The 18,433-nt window shown below is 40.0% G+C and overlaps 1 protein-coding gene across 2 annotated transcripts in view; it reads right to left on the minus strand.

Annotated features, from left to right (window-relative positions):
* Positions 1-836: 836 nt before the first annotated feature.
* Positions 837-18,433, minus strand: part of LOC125459870 (PH domain leucine-rich repeat-containing protein phosphatase 2-like) — a 126,626-nt gene continuing 109,029 nt past the window's right edge. For both annotated transcript variants that reach the window (XM_048546836.2, XM_048546835.2), the window contains 5 exons: positions 17,829-17,959; positions 13,408-13,521; positions 7,534-7,728; positions 5,994-6,225; positions 837-5,764 (listed from right to left, as the gene is read on the minus strand). In XM_048546836.2, the coding sequence (XP_048402793.2) occupies positions 4,595-5,764; positions 5,994-6,225; positions 7,534-7,728; positions 13,408-13,521; positions 17,829-17,959 (1,842 nt within the window). In that variant the 3' untranslated portion in view covers positions 837-4,594. The remainder of the gene's footprint in view (positions 5,765-5,993; positions 6,226-7,533; positions 7,729-13,407; positions 13,522-17,828; positions 17,960-18,433) is intronic.

Genomic DNA, 18,433 nt, shown 5'->3' on the forward strand with positions numbered 1-18,433 from the left:
CACTCTGAGATCATTAATTAATTGCCATTGCACAATATCAAGGCTGCTACAAATCCACTGGCTGATTGGTCACAGAACAGTGTTCTAAAAAAACTATTTCAAACATACTCCACAAACTCATCTAGGCTATATTTGCCCATCTGATTCTTCCAATCTATACAAATTACAATCTTCCATGATGATTGCCAAGGCCTTCTGACAAACTTCCTCTATTTCTTCCTTAATATTTTGTTAGATAACTCCACACCACTCCTATAAATGTGGAAATGCTGGTGTTGGACTAGGGCGGATAAGGTCAGAAATCACACAACACAAGCTTTCAAGGCCTCACTCCCTCTTCAGGTGTTAATGAGAGAGGTAGTATCAGACAGAATTTATAAGTAAAAGATCAAAGGGTCAGATCTCCTAATCAGGATGTAATAAACAAACCTAAGATGCTGTTAAATCTTCAATCAGTTAGAAGGTTTTAATTGATTAATATGGATATGTAAATCCTCAAATTCCTTTCAAGTCATTGTCCTGACAGAACTAATTTTATCAGCATAAAGAATAGGTGACATGTTAGGTGTGAGGCTTTGTTTAGAATCTGTTGGTGTTTTGGTTTGGAGTCAGACTGATTTTATAAAGTAGGAATTTATAAAATACTACACCAACTGACCATCTATAAATTGTGTGCTTTTTGAACAAAATATAATGAATCTGCAAATACAAATTGATCCCATAGATCCACAAGTGTGTGCGCGTGCATAGAGGGGAGAGGTGGCTAGAAAGACAGAGGCAGTGGAGGGGAATGGGGGGGGGGGGGGGGGGGGTGGGGGGAGGAGAGGGGGGGGAGAGAGAGAGAGAGAAAATGAGAGAGGATCTATGTGAGAGTGAGTGCGTGTATATGTATGTGTGCGTGTATATGTATGTATGCGTGTGTTTTTGAGTGAGTGAGTGATAGCATACAGTGTGATGGGGTCACCTGTAGTGCGACATGAACCCAAGATCCCGGTTGAGGCCATCCTCATGGGTACTGAACTTGGCTATGAACCTCTGCTTGGTGACTCCGTGTAGCTGTGTATCCCGAAGTCTGCCTTGGACAACGTTTACCCGAAGATCTGAGGCCGAACGTCCTTGACTGCTGAAATGTTCCCCCACTGGGAGGTAACATCCCTGTTTGGCAGTTGTTGCGCAGTGTCCATTCATCCATTGTCATAGCAGCTGCATGGTTTCGTCAATACACCATGCCTCGGGTCTGCAGCATATGAGATAGACAATGTTGGCTAGGTCACATGAGTATCTGCTATGCATGTGGTGGGTGATGTTCCCATGTGTGATGGTAGTGTCCATCACGAAGACCTGACATGTCTTGCAGAGGTTGCAATGATGGGACAGTATAGTGTGTGATCAATGTTGCCCTGAAGGCTTGGTAGTTTGCTGCAAACAATGGTCTGTTTAAGGTTTGGCAATTGTTTAAAGGTGAGAAGTGGAGGCGTGGGAAAGATCTTGGCGAGATGCTCATAGTCAGTGACAATGTGACTGCAAGAACATGGCGTAGTTTCTCCGCTCCCGGGAAGTGCTGGACGACAGAGGGTATTCTATTGGACGTATCCCATGTCTGTCTTCTGAGGAGGGCATTATGGTTTTTCGCTGTGGCACATTGGAACTGGTGATTGATGAATGGAGCAGCGTATCCTGTTCCTAAGAGGGCATCCTTCAACACCTTCAGGTGCCCATCTCATTCTCCTTATCCGAACAGATCCTGTTTAGGCTTGGGGCTTGTCCGTAGGGGATGGCTGTTTTAATATGTTTCGGGTGGAAGCTGGAGAAACGGCAGCATCATAAAGTTATCCATAGGCTTGTAGGAGAGTGAGGGATCGAGGTGTCCATCCCTGATAGAGATGCGAATGTCCAGAATGATACTGATTCTATAACAGTAGTCCATGTTAAGTCCAACAGTGGGATGAAACTTGTTGATATCGCTATGTAATTTTTTTCAGCGATTCCTTGCCATGAGTCCAAAGGAAGAAAATGTCATCAATATATCTGGTGCACAGCATTGGTCAGTAGTCTGTGCAGCAAAGAAGTCTTGTTCGAACCTGTACATGAAAATGTTAGCATACTGGGACCAAATGTGGTTCGCATAGCTGATCTGTGTGTCTGGATGAAGAACTGGCTGTTTAAGGTGAAGACACTGTGATCCAGTTGATGAGTTGTAGGATGGTGCCTGGAAACTGGCAATTGGTGGTATTGAGTACTGATCTATTGGGCCACTACCTGGTGCATGAGATTTATGGTATTAACAATTTACAGAGCCACCTCTTCATCATTTGCCAGTCCTTCCTAAATGTCCTATGCCCTTCAAGATTCAGGTATATGTCATCCTGCAGACATGCATCTGTAGCTGAGCCAGCTATCCTCTATAAAACATTCAAGTATAAGTCCCCTTAATTTAAGGAAGGACAGGTACAGGCTGCACAAGGGGAATGACCAGGGTTAGAGTACACAATGACTTTAATGGGATAAGGGCATTAAAAGATTGTGATGAAGGTAAGAATGAACAGATGAGCAGGAGCAGAAATGTTATAATGAATGGCTGACCAATCATTTGATAGTTATTCTATGACTTATTATCTATAAACAGCAGCAATCAGAACACAGCAAGGATGCATTCAGGATGCCATGAAACCATCATCAGCAAAGCAGCACTGCAGCACCGCCCACTTTGTCATATTTCTAATACATTAAGGATATTAGTATTTAAACCAAACATTTAAACATAAATAATACTGCCTTCTCTTATAAGACAGCACTTCCACCTATCATTAAGGTCAACAGTATTTTGTTAACTACGAGAAAATCTAATTTGGGGGGTGGTGGGGTGGGGGGGAGTGGTGTAAGGTAGTGGTGGTGGTGGTACTGATAAATTTAAAATTTTGTTTTTAGTCTTTATTTGGGCGATACAAAATTGAACGTGTTGACACATTTTCTTTAGGTGTGGGACTTCTTCCTTTACTAATGTAAGTAAATGCTCAAAAATCTGATCTATGGCCAATGTTATTATAAAAATCTTAATAAAGCATCTTGCCCCCTTTAATATCTAATCTTGTACAGTCTAGCCCATCTTACTTCCCTGAGAGATTAGCTAGCAAGACATTAGCAGTCTACAAATTTCAGATTTATTTTCTGACCAATTTTCTTTCATTCTTATTATGCAGAGAAATCTCAAAAGATTCCCTGCACCAAATATCTCATTGTAGTCATGATCTAAAGTAATTCCAACTAATTGATGTTGCTCTGCCACTTCATGAACAGTCCTGCCAGAAGACAACAAAACTAAATACTGGTTTTAATTTGGTCAATGCTGAACACTTGGTAAGACAACCACATTGTGGCAGTTAAATTCATTTGTTTGATAACAGTTCATGCAGTCAAAAATCTAAATGACTTATGATTCCTTTAGAAATTTTAATGTTCATCAGCTTCCTCCCTTTCTCAAACCAATGTTTCAGAAATCATGAAATATATTCATAAATAGACAAAGCACATGTGTCTAATTCTCTGAGTAGACCTACAGATTTCCTGACACACAACAATGGAAAACAAATTTCAGAAAACATGTTTTCATAAACATGGAAATTAAAAACGAAACAGCTAAAATCTTATCATCAACCACAATTAGGAATGCATTTATCTAGGAAGTTTGTGCGCACAAGCAAAATTCAAACGGGAATTGTTGCAACAGAAGGACAGAAACTTGCAGCAGTTTTCATAAAGCACAACACTGTCTGAAGGCAACTTTCACTCACAATTTTCTTTGTGTTTGCAATTTTGAAATTTAAAGGTGCAGTATTACCGTGCTTTAAATGGAAATGTAATTTTATGAAACTCTAAGATCATCTTTCTTAAACAAGGATGTCTGAAAGGTTGCATTGTTCAATCTGGGTGCAAGCCTTTATTAGACACCTGACTATTTGGAGTGCTTAGCAGCAAATATTATAAATATAGCAGAAATAACCATGCAAACCTGACCACGTCTGAAAAAACTAGGAGCTTTTTTTTTAAACAGTTACTTTGTTTTTTGTACTACTGATTTAAAAATTAAGAGATTTTAGATTGTCAGATTTTAAACAAGGTAAATTTGGTCAGTGCAATTAAACTTGAAACCATTGAAATTGTATTCACCTACTTAGAAATGCTGCCATTATTTTTAAACTGTCAAAATGTACTTAGTCGCAGTCCATTTAATTGAAAAAGCTTTGTAAACATTTTACACAGGCGGTAGTATGTAAAATTAGATGCCATAGAGCTTTTACCATTTTAAATACAACTCGTTCATGTCACAAGGATAACACGGCTTAATTTAGAAACAAAAACCCAAAACGAACGTAAGATAACTTAAAAATCTTGAGTTCATTGCCAATATCACACAGTCAATTCTGGTTTGACATATGCTGAAGCATCTTGAATCTATTTTGACTTATTTACAATTTAAATAACATTGCTTAGAGTTGGCATGATTATCTTTTGTACAAGATATATCTAATATTGTATTATCCTAACCCTCATTTTGATAATGTAACAAAGCAGACATTCCATCACTGGAAGTCTGCTACAGAGCTGTGTCATAGACCTCCAGATGGGTAAATCTATTGTCTCTCTCAGATTCAGCTTCTGAAACAGGATCATGATGCTGTTTCATTTGCTCTTTTACCTCCTCTTCCAGATCTGGTGGCACAATTAGTTGGTCTTCTGGGTCTGGTTGTGCTGGCGCTGCAAAATATCCACATTTTTTCTTTGGTGCCTCTGTAGCCACTTCAATGATATTGTGACTTTTTTCAAGAGGGACCACAGAGCCATTCGAAAATTTCTTCGCTTGTAGGTTCGATGCAGAAGAGGACTTCTTCAAGTCATTTCCTTCCTTATTTATTGTTGATAATGACCCATTGTTCATAGCATTTTGTCTCTGTACTTTTAAGTAAGTTCCTGAATTATCATCCTCAGACATGCTAACAAACAATCCCTCATCGCGGGCTTGTGAAATAGTGGAGCCTCCTGGAACTTTGAACTGGAAACAATGGATATCCACTTCTACTTCCAGTTTGCTGCCATTAGAGATTACTCCTTCAACAGGTTGATCATCATCACTATCAAGGCCATTATCCGAATGGTTGCTTGAGAATGTCGCGCTGGAAAGTTGCCGCTGGAAAACACTAGTGGAAGAGCTTGGATGGAGGCTACAACGACGTTCAGATCGAGCAAGTACACCACCCTCCAAGCTTGCAGCTGGCTGCTCATCTGATGCTGTAGATCCCACTTCACTGCTCACCTCAGAAGCAGACATCTCACTGTTAAATTCAGATGCTATGCCACTACTTGATGATGGCGTGACAGAACAGTGAGCACTATCTTTTACTATCATGTTAACAGGGGCAAATATACCTGGACTAGGTATAGGAACTCCATGTACCTCACACGTACAGTTGTCTTCCCCAACACTCAAATACACCACAACAGCTCCAACATTGTCACGGCAACCATAGCTCTGGGCAAGTGTACAAAGTTTTTTAGCTGCAGCTAAAGGATCAGGAACATTCCGAACAGCTTCAATTGCCTCAGCGTAGGACAAATATTCCCAGAGCATCTTGTTGCCCAAGATAAGGAATTCATCTTGAGCAGTAAGTGATATAGTATGAACGTGGGGTCTTGGAAGGACCCATGGGAAAAGGTATGTGCAGCCCAATAGACGTGTACAACAAGTAACACCATTTACTTTATTGTCCTAAGGAAAATAAACAAATATATATATATTAATCACACACATTTTACTATGAATAAAACAATAAAATAATATCCCATGAATTGTGTGGTTTAAGAACTGCAAGACTGTTTTGAATAACCTAATATAACATAAAAACATGAAAATATGTTCGACAGTTTCTAACATTAGAACTTATATTTATTTGCATCAGTTACCACAGGCATAAAACAAATTAAATGTTACAGCTTACCTCAGTTATAATGGCTTTTTGCTGTTTCACTCTTTCCAGTTCCTCAACACACTGTTCAAGACTGAACACTTTTGAAAGTGGCAGCGGCTGTCCATCTCTGCATAATACCACTTGGCAATTACCCACATTGGCCACCGTAAGATTGAAGTAGCTACTATGATCACTGGAATCACGGTGAATGTGACATAAAACAGCTGATGAACCTAGCTTCTGCCCCACCATTCCAAGTTTTCTTAAAAACAAAGCAAGTGAACACAATGTTACTAGGTGAATGGAACTTTAACTTCTTTATTCAATTTCCTTTCTTGAAAGAAAATGATCAGATTGTTGCATTGGATTCAGTAATGCATTGTATTTTTGATCCCAACCTATCACATCCTATTTAGAATATTCAACCTCAACACCCAGAAGGGAAAAATATGAAATAAGCAGAAAATTACTTCAATATAGAAGCAATTAAACATTATTTTTAAAGGGTTGATAAACAGTAAGGATATTTTTCTGTATCTGTCAAATAACTAAACTGATTAAAAGTTAGCATCAGTTCGTAGGATGATGGTAATATACACTGGGATATCAATAGAGGTGGGAAGCATCAACAGGTGGTGTGATTAAAGTAAAAGCACTCTAACATCTTCCTCTTGACAACTTGAACTCTGGACAAGAAACACAGTTTTTCTATGCATTATTGCATTGGTCACATTGGCATGTTATCAACAGCCGCATGAATGGCAAACTTATATTGAATTTCTATAATCTTTGTTGATAAAACTACAACAGAATTGTCTTCCATCATATTTCATTACATGAATAGCACTTTGCAACTCTGCATCTTCTATGTTCTGTTGCAATATTCTATCTTGTTAGTGTTAGCCAACTTATATCTTTGGGACATGGTGCATAAGAGAACTGGCCTTAAGAGCACTAGATTGAGCATTAAAGGAAAGCCGTCTTCCTGCATTTAAGTAAGGCTTGGTCAAACCAGACTTGGGAGTATTGTGCGTAGTTTTGGTATTCTTCCATAGATAGATGCAATTTAGGTTCACCAGACTAAACCTTGGAAATGGAGGGATTGGCTTATGGAGAAGGATTAAATAGACTGGGCTATACAAGAATGAAAGGTGATCTCATTCAAGCATAAAACAGTCTGACAGGGCCTTGACACAGCAGGTACAGGGGTAAGGTTTCACTTGGCTTTGGGGGTCTAGAAATGGCCAGAGGACAGAAAAAAGGGCAGAACATTCAAGACTGAGATGAGGAGTTATTTCTTCACTCAAGGACGGAAAATCTTTGAAATTCTTTGCCCTAGAGCCTGCGGGGGCTCATTTCCTGAGCATATTAAGACCGAGATCAATAGATTCCTACATATTTGGGACAGTTCAGGAAAATGGCATTGAAGTAGAAGAATAGCCAAAATCTTTATGATTCCTTTGTGAAGATCACAGATGATCATAATGTTTCATGATCACAAGACTTCTCCATTTAGGTATAGTGAACAGCTGAAAACTGGTTTGAGACACGGTAACTACAGTTTTCTCACCTGTGAGAGACAAGGAATGTATGAGTCATGTAGACACTGTCCACGTTGGATTGCTGCAATTCTTCTACCAACACATCTCCCACTGTGCACTGCAGCAAGCGAGGAATTTCCAAATTTTTGTCACCATCAAAAACACCATATAATGCTTCAAGGTTATCTCCAAAGCTATCTAGGGCAAGAACTGAAAGGCAGAGTCTGGAAAATCCAAAATGTGTGTTTAGGGCTGAGCAAGATTTAATTCAAATGCACAAGATAACAGAACCAAAACAAATGTGTTTTTCACATGCCTACATACTGCAATATAAATGTGACATGACATCAACTTGAACTGAACCCAGAACTGAATGCTGGCAGTTGGTGGGTAAGAAAGTCTTTTTTGTACAAATCCGATTTCATTTCTATTGAGCATTTAATAGAAATCTACAATTTAAAATTTACATTCCCACCCTTAAGCAATGTCTAACAAGGCCTCCTTTGGAGCAGCAATCGAGCTTAATTAATCAAAACAGCAGCTCAAACCAGTTCCTCCATAACTAGGTCAGCCAGGTCTTTTTGTGTTCAGAACATACAAATACACTCAATACTAAGTACTGGTGGTTGTGGGGAAGAAAGTCTTAATTGTATACACAAATTTAATTTTGTTTGTAGTTTTACATTTCACTGTAACCTCCAGTTCAAATCCTGAAGTTCCCAGCTTTAAGCATGATTTTATCAAGGCGTCCATTGGAAGAGCAGTTGGACTTAAATGGTTGCTCTGTAAGTGGATAAGAGAGGCCTTTTTGCGAGGGGGATACAGATTATCCAACTTGGTGTAATTTACAACTTAGTACTGGAATTGGGTGATTAAGGGAGTCGGAGAGGCAGGGAAAGTGATGCTCTGTGGCTTTGCTCTGACTAACTTTTCAGCCTCCAGTAACTGATTTTTGCTCTTCGAGAGGAAAAGGTAGTAATTTGGTTAATATCTAGTAAATTATTAAGGTTTATTATATTTCTAAAGTTCATCATTATATAAAGGTTGACCTTTGGTGATATGTTATTGAAATATATAACAACGTAAGTAAATAAGACTATAAGAAATAGGAACAGGAAGTAGGCCATTTGGCCCCGAGAGTCTGCTTCATCATTCAATAGGATCATAGCTAAGCAACATTCCTCACATACAGTTAACTGTCCTTTCCCTACAATCCTTGCTTCTCCTACTGTTCAAGAATCTATCACAGCCTTAAGCAGACACAAGGACTCTGTGTACCCACAGCTCTCTGCAGAAAGGAGTTTCATAGATTCTCAAGCCTCAGAAGAAATTCATCCTCATCTCAGTCTTAAATTGGCATCCCTTTATTCTGAGACTATGCCCTCTGGTCCTAGACTCTTCCAGGAGGGGAACATCCTCTCAGTATTTATCCTAAAGATCGTATGTGTTTCAATGAGTTTACCTCTCATTTTTCTAAACTCCAGCAAGGAGGGTCCCAACTCATTCGATTAGCCAATTCTTCCAAATCAGGGATCATCCTAGTGAACCTTCTCTGAACTGTCAGCAATTAAATTAGTATCTTTCCTTAAATAAGGGGACCAAAACTGTTCACAATACACCAGATGCAGTCTCACCAGCATCTTGCACAGTTCACATAAGACATCCCTACTCTTATACTACAGCTCCCTTGAAAGAAGGGCCAACATTTCATCTGGGACTTAAATCTAGGTCTCCTGGCTCACAGGAAGGGACACTACCACTGTATCACAAGAAGCCTTTTCAACAAGCTGTTAAATACAAGATCCAATAAGCATCATATTTTCTCATTTGATATGAGAACTGTTCTGGTTGACCTTTAAAGAAACTTAAATTTCTAATCCTGACCAACATGGATAAGAATTTGGCTGGATGACAGGAAATAAGGGTAGTGGTTCATGGACTTTTTCCCTGATTTTGGAACCCTTGCTCTTCCAGATATATATTAATGTCTTGGACATTGATATACAATCAACATTTCAAAATTTGCAAATGGTACAAAGTTTGCAAGCATTGTGAACTGTCAGGAGGGTAGCGCATAACTTCAAAAGGACAAACATAGTTAATAGAAAAAGCAAATTGGCAGATAAAGTTACCGATTTTTGTAGGAAGTTTAGAGAGAGACAAAATAAAGAACACAACTTTACAGGGATGAAACAGCACGGGCTGTGGGTACGCATGGGCATAAGTCACTAATAGCAATAGAGCAGTTCGGGAGCACAGTTAATTTTATTAACAGGTACCAAGAACAAAAAGAGGTCATTTTAAACTTTTTGAAGTATTGATTTACACTCAGCTGTAATATTGTGTCCAATTCTGGACATCACACTTTTAATAAAGATGCAAAGACATTAAAGCTCAAAAAAATTCATAAAAATGGTTCCAGGGATTAAGAACTTAGTTACATTGATAGATTACAGAAGCTGGGAAAGTGTTTTACTTGGAGAAGAGAAACTTGAGAGGACATATTATAGTAGTATTTAAAATAGTACAAGGTGAATTGTTTAATAAGTGCTAACACAGCATGACAGACCTTCTATACATAATATTTCTGTGATTCTTTTACAATACTCCAGCTGACTCCCGATTGGTGAGGTCTAACAGGTTAACCTTCATCAAATCCACATCAACTAATACTTATTAGCCCATGCGTCTCCAAGTGAGAAAGAATTTTGTCCTCAACTGGTCTCCAGTCATTTTTCCCAACACTGGTGTCAAGGAAGTGCCATAATTAATGGTACAAGAGTTGGGTTTTGGAGAGCTCTTTATAAAGTTGACTATTGGAATAAGGATTGGTTAAGGTAGAGACCACTGGAAATTTTAGATGAAAAATTTAACAAGCATTTGAAACAAAGAAAAAAGTACGGCACAGATATTGAGGGAGAGTTTCCTTGCTATGTGAACTTTAATGGTTCTGAAGTTGTTTTTAAGTTATGATATATTAGTTTCTTGATCATTGTTCAGAAGCGAAAGAGTTTCGTTGTAGAGTTTATGGTTTTGCTGCTGTCAGAACCAATGTTCCCTCTAGGCACCATGCAGGAAGCAACCAGAACATGGATTCTTAAAAGGACTGTGCAGTGCAATGGGCAGAAATTACAGACAACTATGGTATAACGGGACAATAATTCCAATAGCATGAATCATCTACTTTGCCCACAATACTAGTCATCTTTTAAATTCCATGGTGCAACAAAAGGAACATGACAAATAATTGACAATAATTTTGCTGTATTTACAACTGGAAATTCTCTAGTTTACAATAGTTAACAAGGTGACTGGAACACACAAAAAATTGATAAATCCATCTTACCTTTATAACCTTTAAATCTCAGTAAACTAGTTCTAGTTCGTATTAGTCTTTATTGCAACAAGTTGCAAAGCTCATCACAGAGCCAATTACAGATAGACTAATATAACAACTACAAGAGAAGTGCTCAGTCAAAATTATACATTTTAAAGAGGATTTGAAAGGGATGAAAGTGACAAGACAGTGGGAGTAAAGCAGGGATTTACAGAGAAACAAAGTTGCTGGGAAAGCTCAGCAGGTTTGGCAGTATCTGTGAAGAAAAACTCAGAGTTAAATGTTTCAGGTCCAGCGACCCTTACTCAGGACCCACTCTGCGGAGGGGGTCACTGGACCAGAAACATTAATTCTGATTTTTTTCTTCATAGAAGCTGCTAGATCTGCAAAGCCTTTGCACCAACTTCATTTTTGTTTCTGATTTACAGCATCCACAGTTCTTTCAGTTTTTACTTACAAAGAAACATTCTGTCTGAAGTACAGATGGCAGATGTTTGATGATCTAGCGACACAGAATAGGTATACTTGAGCTAGGTGGCATTAGTATTCACAGAATCAGAGTCCTACAGCACAGAGACAGGCCCTTTGGCCCAAACTGGCCCATGCCAACCAAAATGTCCATCCATGCTAAGCCCATTTCCCTGCACTTGGCCCATAACCTTATGAACCTTTCCTATTCATGTAATTGTCCAAATGCCTCTCAAATGTCGTTAATGTACCCGCCTCAATCACTTCCGCCAATAGCTCATTCCATATGCATACCGGCCTCTGAGTAAAAAAGTTGCCCCTCAGGTTCCCATGTATTCTTTCCCCTCTTACCTTAAATTGATGCCCCCCAGTTGTCGATTCTCCAACCCTGGGAAAAAGACTGAGTGCACTTACCCTATCCATGCCTGTCCTGGTCTGATACACTTCTACAAGACCCACCCTCAGTCTCCTATGCTCTAAAGAAAGAAGTACCAGATTGTCCAATCTCTCCCTATAACTCAATCTCGAGTCCTGGCAACATCCTTGTAAATTTCTTCTGCACTCTTTCCAGTTTATTAACATCCTTCCCATAGCAAGGTGACCAAAACTGAACAAAATACTCCAAGTGTGGCCTCACTCATATCACGTACAACTGCATCATAACTTCCCAACTTCTATACGCAGTGCCCTAACTGAAAAAGGCCAGTGTGCCAAAACCATTCTTCACTACCCTGTCTACCTGTGACTCCACTTTCAGAGAACAGTGCACCTGAACTCCAAGATACCTCTGTTCCAGTACACTCTTTCAGGCCTTAGCATTCACCATGAAACTTTTACTTGCATTTGACTTTCCAAAATGCAACATTTCACACTTATTAAACTCCATTTGCCATTTCTCAGCCCACTTCCCCAGCTGATCAAAATCGTGTTGCAAAATCTGATAACCTTCCTCACTCTCCACTATACTGCCTATTTTAGCATCATCCACAAACTTACTAATCATGCCTTGTACACTCTCATCCAAATCATTGATATAAATAACAAACAGCTATGGGCTCAGCACTAGTCACAGGCCTCCAGTCAGACGAGCATCCTTCCAGTATTAGCCTCTGCTTTCTACTATCAAGTCAATTGTATATACAATTTTCCAGCTCGCCCTGGATTCCATATGATCTAACCTTCCAAAGCAGCCTACCATGTGGAACCTTATCAAAGGCCTTATTGAAATCCATAGACTATGTCTACTGCCCTTCCCTCATCAACCTTCCTGGTCACTTCATTCAAAGAACTGTAACAAATTTGAGAGGCATACTCTCCCATGCACAAATCACACCCCATCTTTACAAATGCACGCATACCTTATTCCTCAGCATCTTCTCAAGCAATTTACCTACCACAGACGTCAAGTTTACTGGTCTGTAATTTCTATGTTTTTCTTTGCAGCCCTTCTTGAATAAGGGCGCAACATTCCTAACGTCCAGTCTCTGGGACTTCATTCGGTAGGTAACGATGATACAATATATCAGCCAGGGCCCCTGCAATTTCTTCTCTAGCCTCTTTCAGGGTTCTTGGATATATCTAGTCAGGACCAGGAGATTTATCCACCTTCATTCATTCCAAAACTCTCAATACCTCCTGCACTGTGATATGGACTGTCCCCAAGACATCACCACTAACTTCCCAAGTTCCCTTCATGTCTTCCTCCATGGTAAACACAGAGAAGTATTCATTGAGGACCTCACCCATCGCTTTCACAGATACATCTCCACATAAACTGACTCGTCACTGCAAGCAAAGTCTCCAAATTGTCCGCACATAAATTAAGGAGAATGAAAGGTGAAGGATAGACAGATGGATGTGGGCTCCAGGGCCGAGTATTCTAGAGACCTAGCTTCACTGTAACAACTATTACTGGAAACAGACATAGGTGGTTCCTTTTATATGAGGAGAAATGGAAAAGTAAATAAAGTTAAATGTCAGGAACATTGAAGATAACAAACAGAAATAAATAACTGCACTGCATCATTGGGAAAATATGGAAATGCACCTACAATATATTGCATAAGAAAACAAACAGGCCCAGTACTACTTTACTTACTTATTTCTGTGTCCTGCCATTTCCGAATAGCCATGACTCCAGAATGCTGGAGATCCAGCTGAATCGCTAGTCTGCACAGTAGGTTTCGGATCAATTTTCAAGGTGGTGATATGACTGTAAAAAAAGTGCCATTTTATTTTCAACATTTCTGTCCTTTGCTTTGCAACACCTGATTTATGCAATGATTGCATGTTTGACAGAGAAGTTAACATTTACAAATCCAACGAATAATGGCCCCATCAGCCTACTCTCGATCATCAGTAAAGTGATGGAAGACATCATCAACAGAGCTATAAAGCAACACCTGCTCAGCAATAACCTGGTCAGTGAAGCCCAGTTTGGGTTCAAGCAGGGCTACTCAGCTCCTGACCTCACTACAGCCTTAGTTCAACATGGAGAGAAAAAAAGCTGAATTTTGACCAGCGACAGTGAGTGTGACAGCTCCTGACATCAAGGCTGCTTTCGACTGAGTGTAGCATCAAGCAGCTCTGGTAAAACTGGATTAAATGAGTATCAAGGAGCAAACTCTCTGCTGGTTGGAGTCATACCTGGCACATAGGACATTGGAGGTCAAGTCAATTCAGCACCGCACATCTCTGCAGAAATTCCTTATGTTAGTGTCCTACGGCCAAACATTTTCAACTATTTCAACAATGGCCTTCCCTCCATTGTAAGGTCAGAAGTGGCATGCTCAGCACCATTTCTGACTACTGAAGCAATCCATGTCTAAGCAGAAGATCTGGACAACATGCAGGCTGGGGCAGACAGTTGGCATGTAACAAATGCCAAACAATGACCGTCACCAATAAGAAATAGCCTAATCACCGATCCTTGACATTCAATGGTGTTACCATCATTGAGGCACCCACTATCAACATCCTTGGTACTGCCATTGACCAGAAACTCAACTGGCCTCTCAATATAAACATAGTGGCTACAAGAGCAGGTCAGAGGCGAGGAATACTTCGGAAGTAACTCACCTCCTGACTCTCTAAAGCCTGTCCACCATTTACAAGTCACAAGTCGTGAGCATAATGTAATATTCACTTCTTGTGCTGGGTGAGTGCAGCTCCAACAACATTTTAAGAAGCTTAACACCAACCAGGACAAAGCAGGCTCTTGACTGGCAAAACAACCACAAGCGTCTACTCTCTCCACCACCGATGGTCAGTAGCAGCAGTTTATGATATCTACAAGATGCACTGCAGAAATTCACCAAAGATCCTCAGACAGCACCTTCCAATCCTACGATCACTTCCATCTAGAAGGACAAGGGCAGTCAATACACGGCATCACCACCACTTGCAAGTTATCCTCTGAAACAATCACAATCCTGACTTGGAAATATATTTCCATTCCTTCACTGTCGCTGGGTCAAAATCCTGGGACTCCCTCCTGAACAGCATTGTAGGTTAACCCACAGCAGGTGGACTACAGTGATACAGCTCACCATCAATACCTTCTCAAGGGCAACAAGGGACAGATAAGTGTCACAAAGTTGGGTACAGTACTCATGAATTAGAAGGCAGTAAGTTAGAATGGTTAGTAAAACATGATAAGTGTGAGAAAAAATGTCTGGCTCCCCTAAGAGATTGTGCTTTGTCTGTGCTTGGAAGTTTACATGTACTGTGCACAGAGTGTGCCCATACTGAAACATTTTGTATCGAACAACCAAGCAGCACTTTTACTAACACAACAAGTAGCAGTATTTTTACCAAGACAAGTTTCAGTTTGGCCAATAAACGAAGCACTCAGCAATTTAAAGCCAATCAAATGTAACAACTGATGGTGTTGACAACATTGAACCAATCCTAGGTAAGAAATACTATTATGTCAATATGGGTATAAAGATGAGGGCGTTTGGAAAATCGGGAGAGACCCAAACTGCCATCTGACAGAACAGCAAGCCTGCCATTTGAGAAATAAGCCCTGAGCTTTCAAGAAATCGCTAAGGTCTCTAAGAAAGCAACATCTTATTGACAAAAGGTACTACAGCAATTTTGGTTAAGAGTCTTCACAGAGAAAACACCCCTGATAGCAGAATCAGCAGAAGAAAGGCATTTGTGACATGAGATCAACAGAAGACAGAGGGTTCCAGAGGAGACAGTCTGTGCAAACTTGGAAAGATTAAGTTTTAACTTATTGTTGCTTTATTGAGTTTATCTAAGTGGAACAAATGCTTATTTGAACAGCATTTCAGTAGAATTTAGACTGATTAGGAAGTAGTTTGTAGTTTGGGGGGGGAATTGTTTGGTTTGTTAGCAATTCTGTTAATTTGTTCACTATTAGAGTTAAACAATTCAATTTTTTTCGTTGTTTGTAAAATGGAGATCAGGGCTTTTCTTTTTTTTAGCCACTCTTTTAACAGGTTATGAGGGGAAAGGCAAGCATCACTGGGTGTTTCAGGGGTAATTATTAGAAGAGAACCTCTACTGCTGTTACAACTGGTTGGGCTTTATGTCTTGGTTTAACTATCAGAGGGGTTCGGCCAATCGCCTCTGTAATATAATACACGCTTGCTAGCCACCAATGGCCATGTCCCGCATATGAATTTTTAAAAATGTGTTTTTCCAATTTGCAGCACTGATACTACCCATGATGTAACATACACAAAGCATCAAACTGGTTGCCAAGCACAGATTAACAAACTATTATTTCTGAAAAGAGACGTGTTGCCAAAACTTTCATTTTACACTCAGGACTCATGCAAGAACATCAAATGTCCTGATCATGACAATTTATTCTACAGGAGAAAAGGATTTTAATTTGCTGGCAGGTTGACTGATTGGCATTACTAAACAGGCATCAAGACAGAACTGCAGCTCCCCAAGATCCTGGGTAACTCAAATTTTGTTCAGAGAGAACGGATCCCTCTGTATGAATGTATCTTGCTTCAAACAGATATTATGAGCCATAATACAAGCTTGTTTATTTCTCTTAAATCTGGTGTACCTGTTAGTGCACTCAAGATTGTTAAACAGTCAACCCAATAAAACTGCTGGCCCACCCAGTTGGCGTAGACCCTCCACTGCTGTGGATAAAGCAACAACAGAGAGATCTTGTGGTGCAGTGATCATGAATCTCTTTCTGGTCCTGAAGGCTTGGGTTCAAGTCCCACCTGTTCCAGAGGTGTGTAATAACAACTCCAAACAGGATGATTAGAAAACAGCAAAAAGAACAGCAGAATAGGATGATAAATATTTCTTTGGTCTTTTCCTGTTCCCTTTTCTCTGCTTTTGCTTTTGATCAAAACATCTTCCAATGTTATTGTGAGGTCATCAACCATAATACCAAGTGTGACTTGTTTGGGGCAGGACCACTGCACTGGGAACAAAGCTAGTCCTGATCTCATATAGCGCTGGAAATATTCACCCATCACAAGTTTCAAAGGAATAACCCAAAATTAGGCAAAAAAGACAGCTAGCTATCCATTTAAGGATAGCATCGGGATAGTGAAGCCTCTTGGAACAGGTAGAGGAAGAAGAGGACCTGTAAAGTGGACAGGTGCTCCAAGCACCAAAAAGCTCTTTAGGAACAACAACCTCCACAGCTGTTAGACTGCCACCGAGGAGAGGGACCAGTGATTCGGGTTGGGTGCAGGGAGCAGGAAGAAATGTTTATATTTCCAGGGTGCTGGCTAGCTGCCTCCTTTCACTGGGTGTACTCTAGCCATCAAAGGGGGGCACCTGATGACCGGAAACTTCAAAGAGTGCAGGGCAGGAACCTCAATAAGTGTTTATTAGGGGAGGTGATGGCCTAGTGGCCTAGCTCAACCATTAATCCAAAAAATTCTGGCGACATAAGTTTGAATCCCTTCATGGCAGATGGCGGAATGTGAATTTCATAACACACATCTAGAATTAAGAATCTACTGATAACCATGAAACCATTGTTGAATGTCAGAGAAACGCATCTGGCTCACTGATGTCCTACAGGGTCATTCTCACCTAGTCTGGCCTTGATGTGAATCCAGATGCACAGCAATATAGTTCACTCTCAAGTGCCCCCTGAAAAGGCCCAGCAAGTTACTCAGTCGTATCAATCACTGCTAGGAAAAGGCAATAAATGCTGGCCAGCCAGTAATGTCCATGTCCTAAAAGCAAATTAAAATAAAGCTCTCGACCTGCTTTGATTTGCTATCCACCACCTGAAGGTGGTACCTGCTTATCCACAGATCCAGCCTGTCTGGAAGTGGTTTGGAGGCAGGACAGCTTTGGCAGACCAGCATAAAAATCACGGGGTAAATGTGGATCTGGATGTCTCTGATCTCTGAGATCCCACCTGCCACTGAAAACTCATCGAATGTTGTTAGCTTTTCCCCACCAATGCAACCTACCTGTTGAATGTTTCCAGTATTTCTTTTTATTTATGGTCTAGGCTATACATGTATTGAAACTGTATATGAACAGGAGGATACCTACCTAAATATTTCCAAAGTCTTGTGATCAAGGACAAGGTTTGTGTTGCCAGCCAAGTCCAGCTCTTGCAAAGTGGCTGGCAGGGTCTCAGGCATCAAGATCTCCGTAAGTTCATTACAGCTCAGGTCAACTAGCTAAAACCAGATAAAAAAAAATTGAAGTTAGTGGTAAAATAATGCGACAAAAGTAATGCAACAATGAAAATAATATAACAATGGAAGTAATGTAATAATGATGGCTGCTCATGTAAAGTAAATAATGATGTATGTTTACCAACTGGGCCAATGATTGATTAAGCAATAGATAAACCCAGTTGCTCCACAGTTTAGCTCAAACTACCCATGGATAAAGCAAAGGAAGTGAAAACAAATTCCAACTAGATAAGGAATACTGACTGAAAGTCCAGATTATTTTAAGCAGCAAAGTTCACTGCAGTTGTCACTGCTGCCATCTAATTATTTCAAAGTGCAACAATGAGATATGCAAAGTGTTGATTACAGTTTCCAGTCTAAGACAAATTAGATGACAATGCAGATATTAACTGCATAATAAGAGATTTAAAGCACAATGAGCCATTCTCCAAAATGCTTTTCTCCAAAGCCCACTTT

The sequence above is a fragment of the Stegostoma tigrinum genome, chromosome 16, assembly GCF_030684315.1.
Source record: "Stegostoma tigrinum isolate sSteTig4 chromosome 16, sSteTig4.hap1, whole genome shotgun sequence".
Classification (NCBI taxonomy): domain Eukaryota; kingdom Metazoa; phylum Chordata; class Chondrichthyes; order Orectolobiformes; family Stegostomatidae; genus Stegostoma; species Stegostoma tigrinum.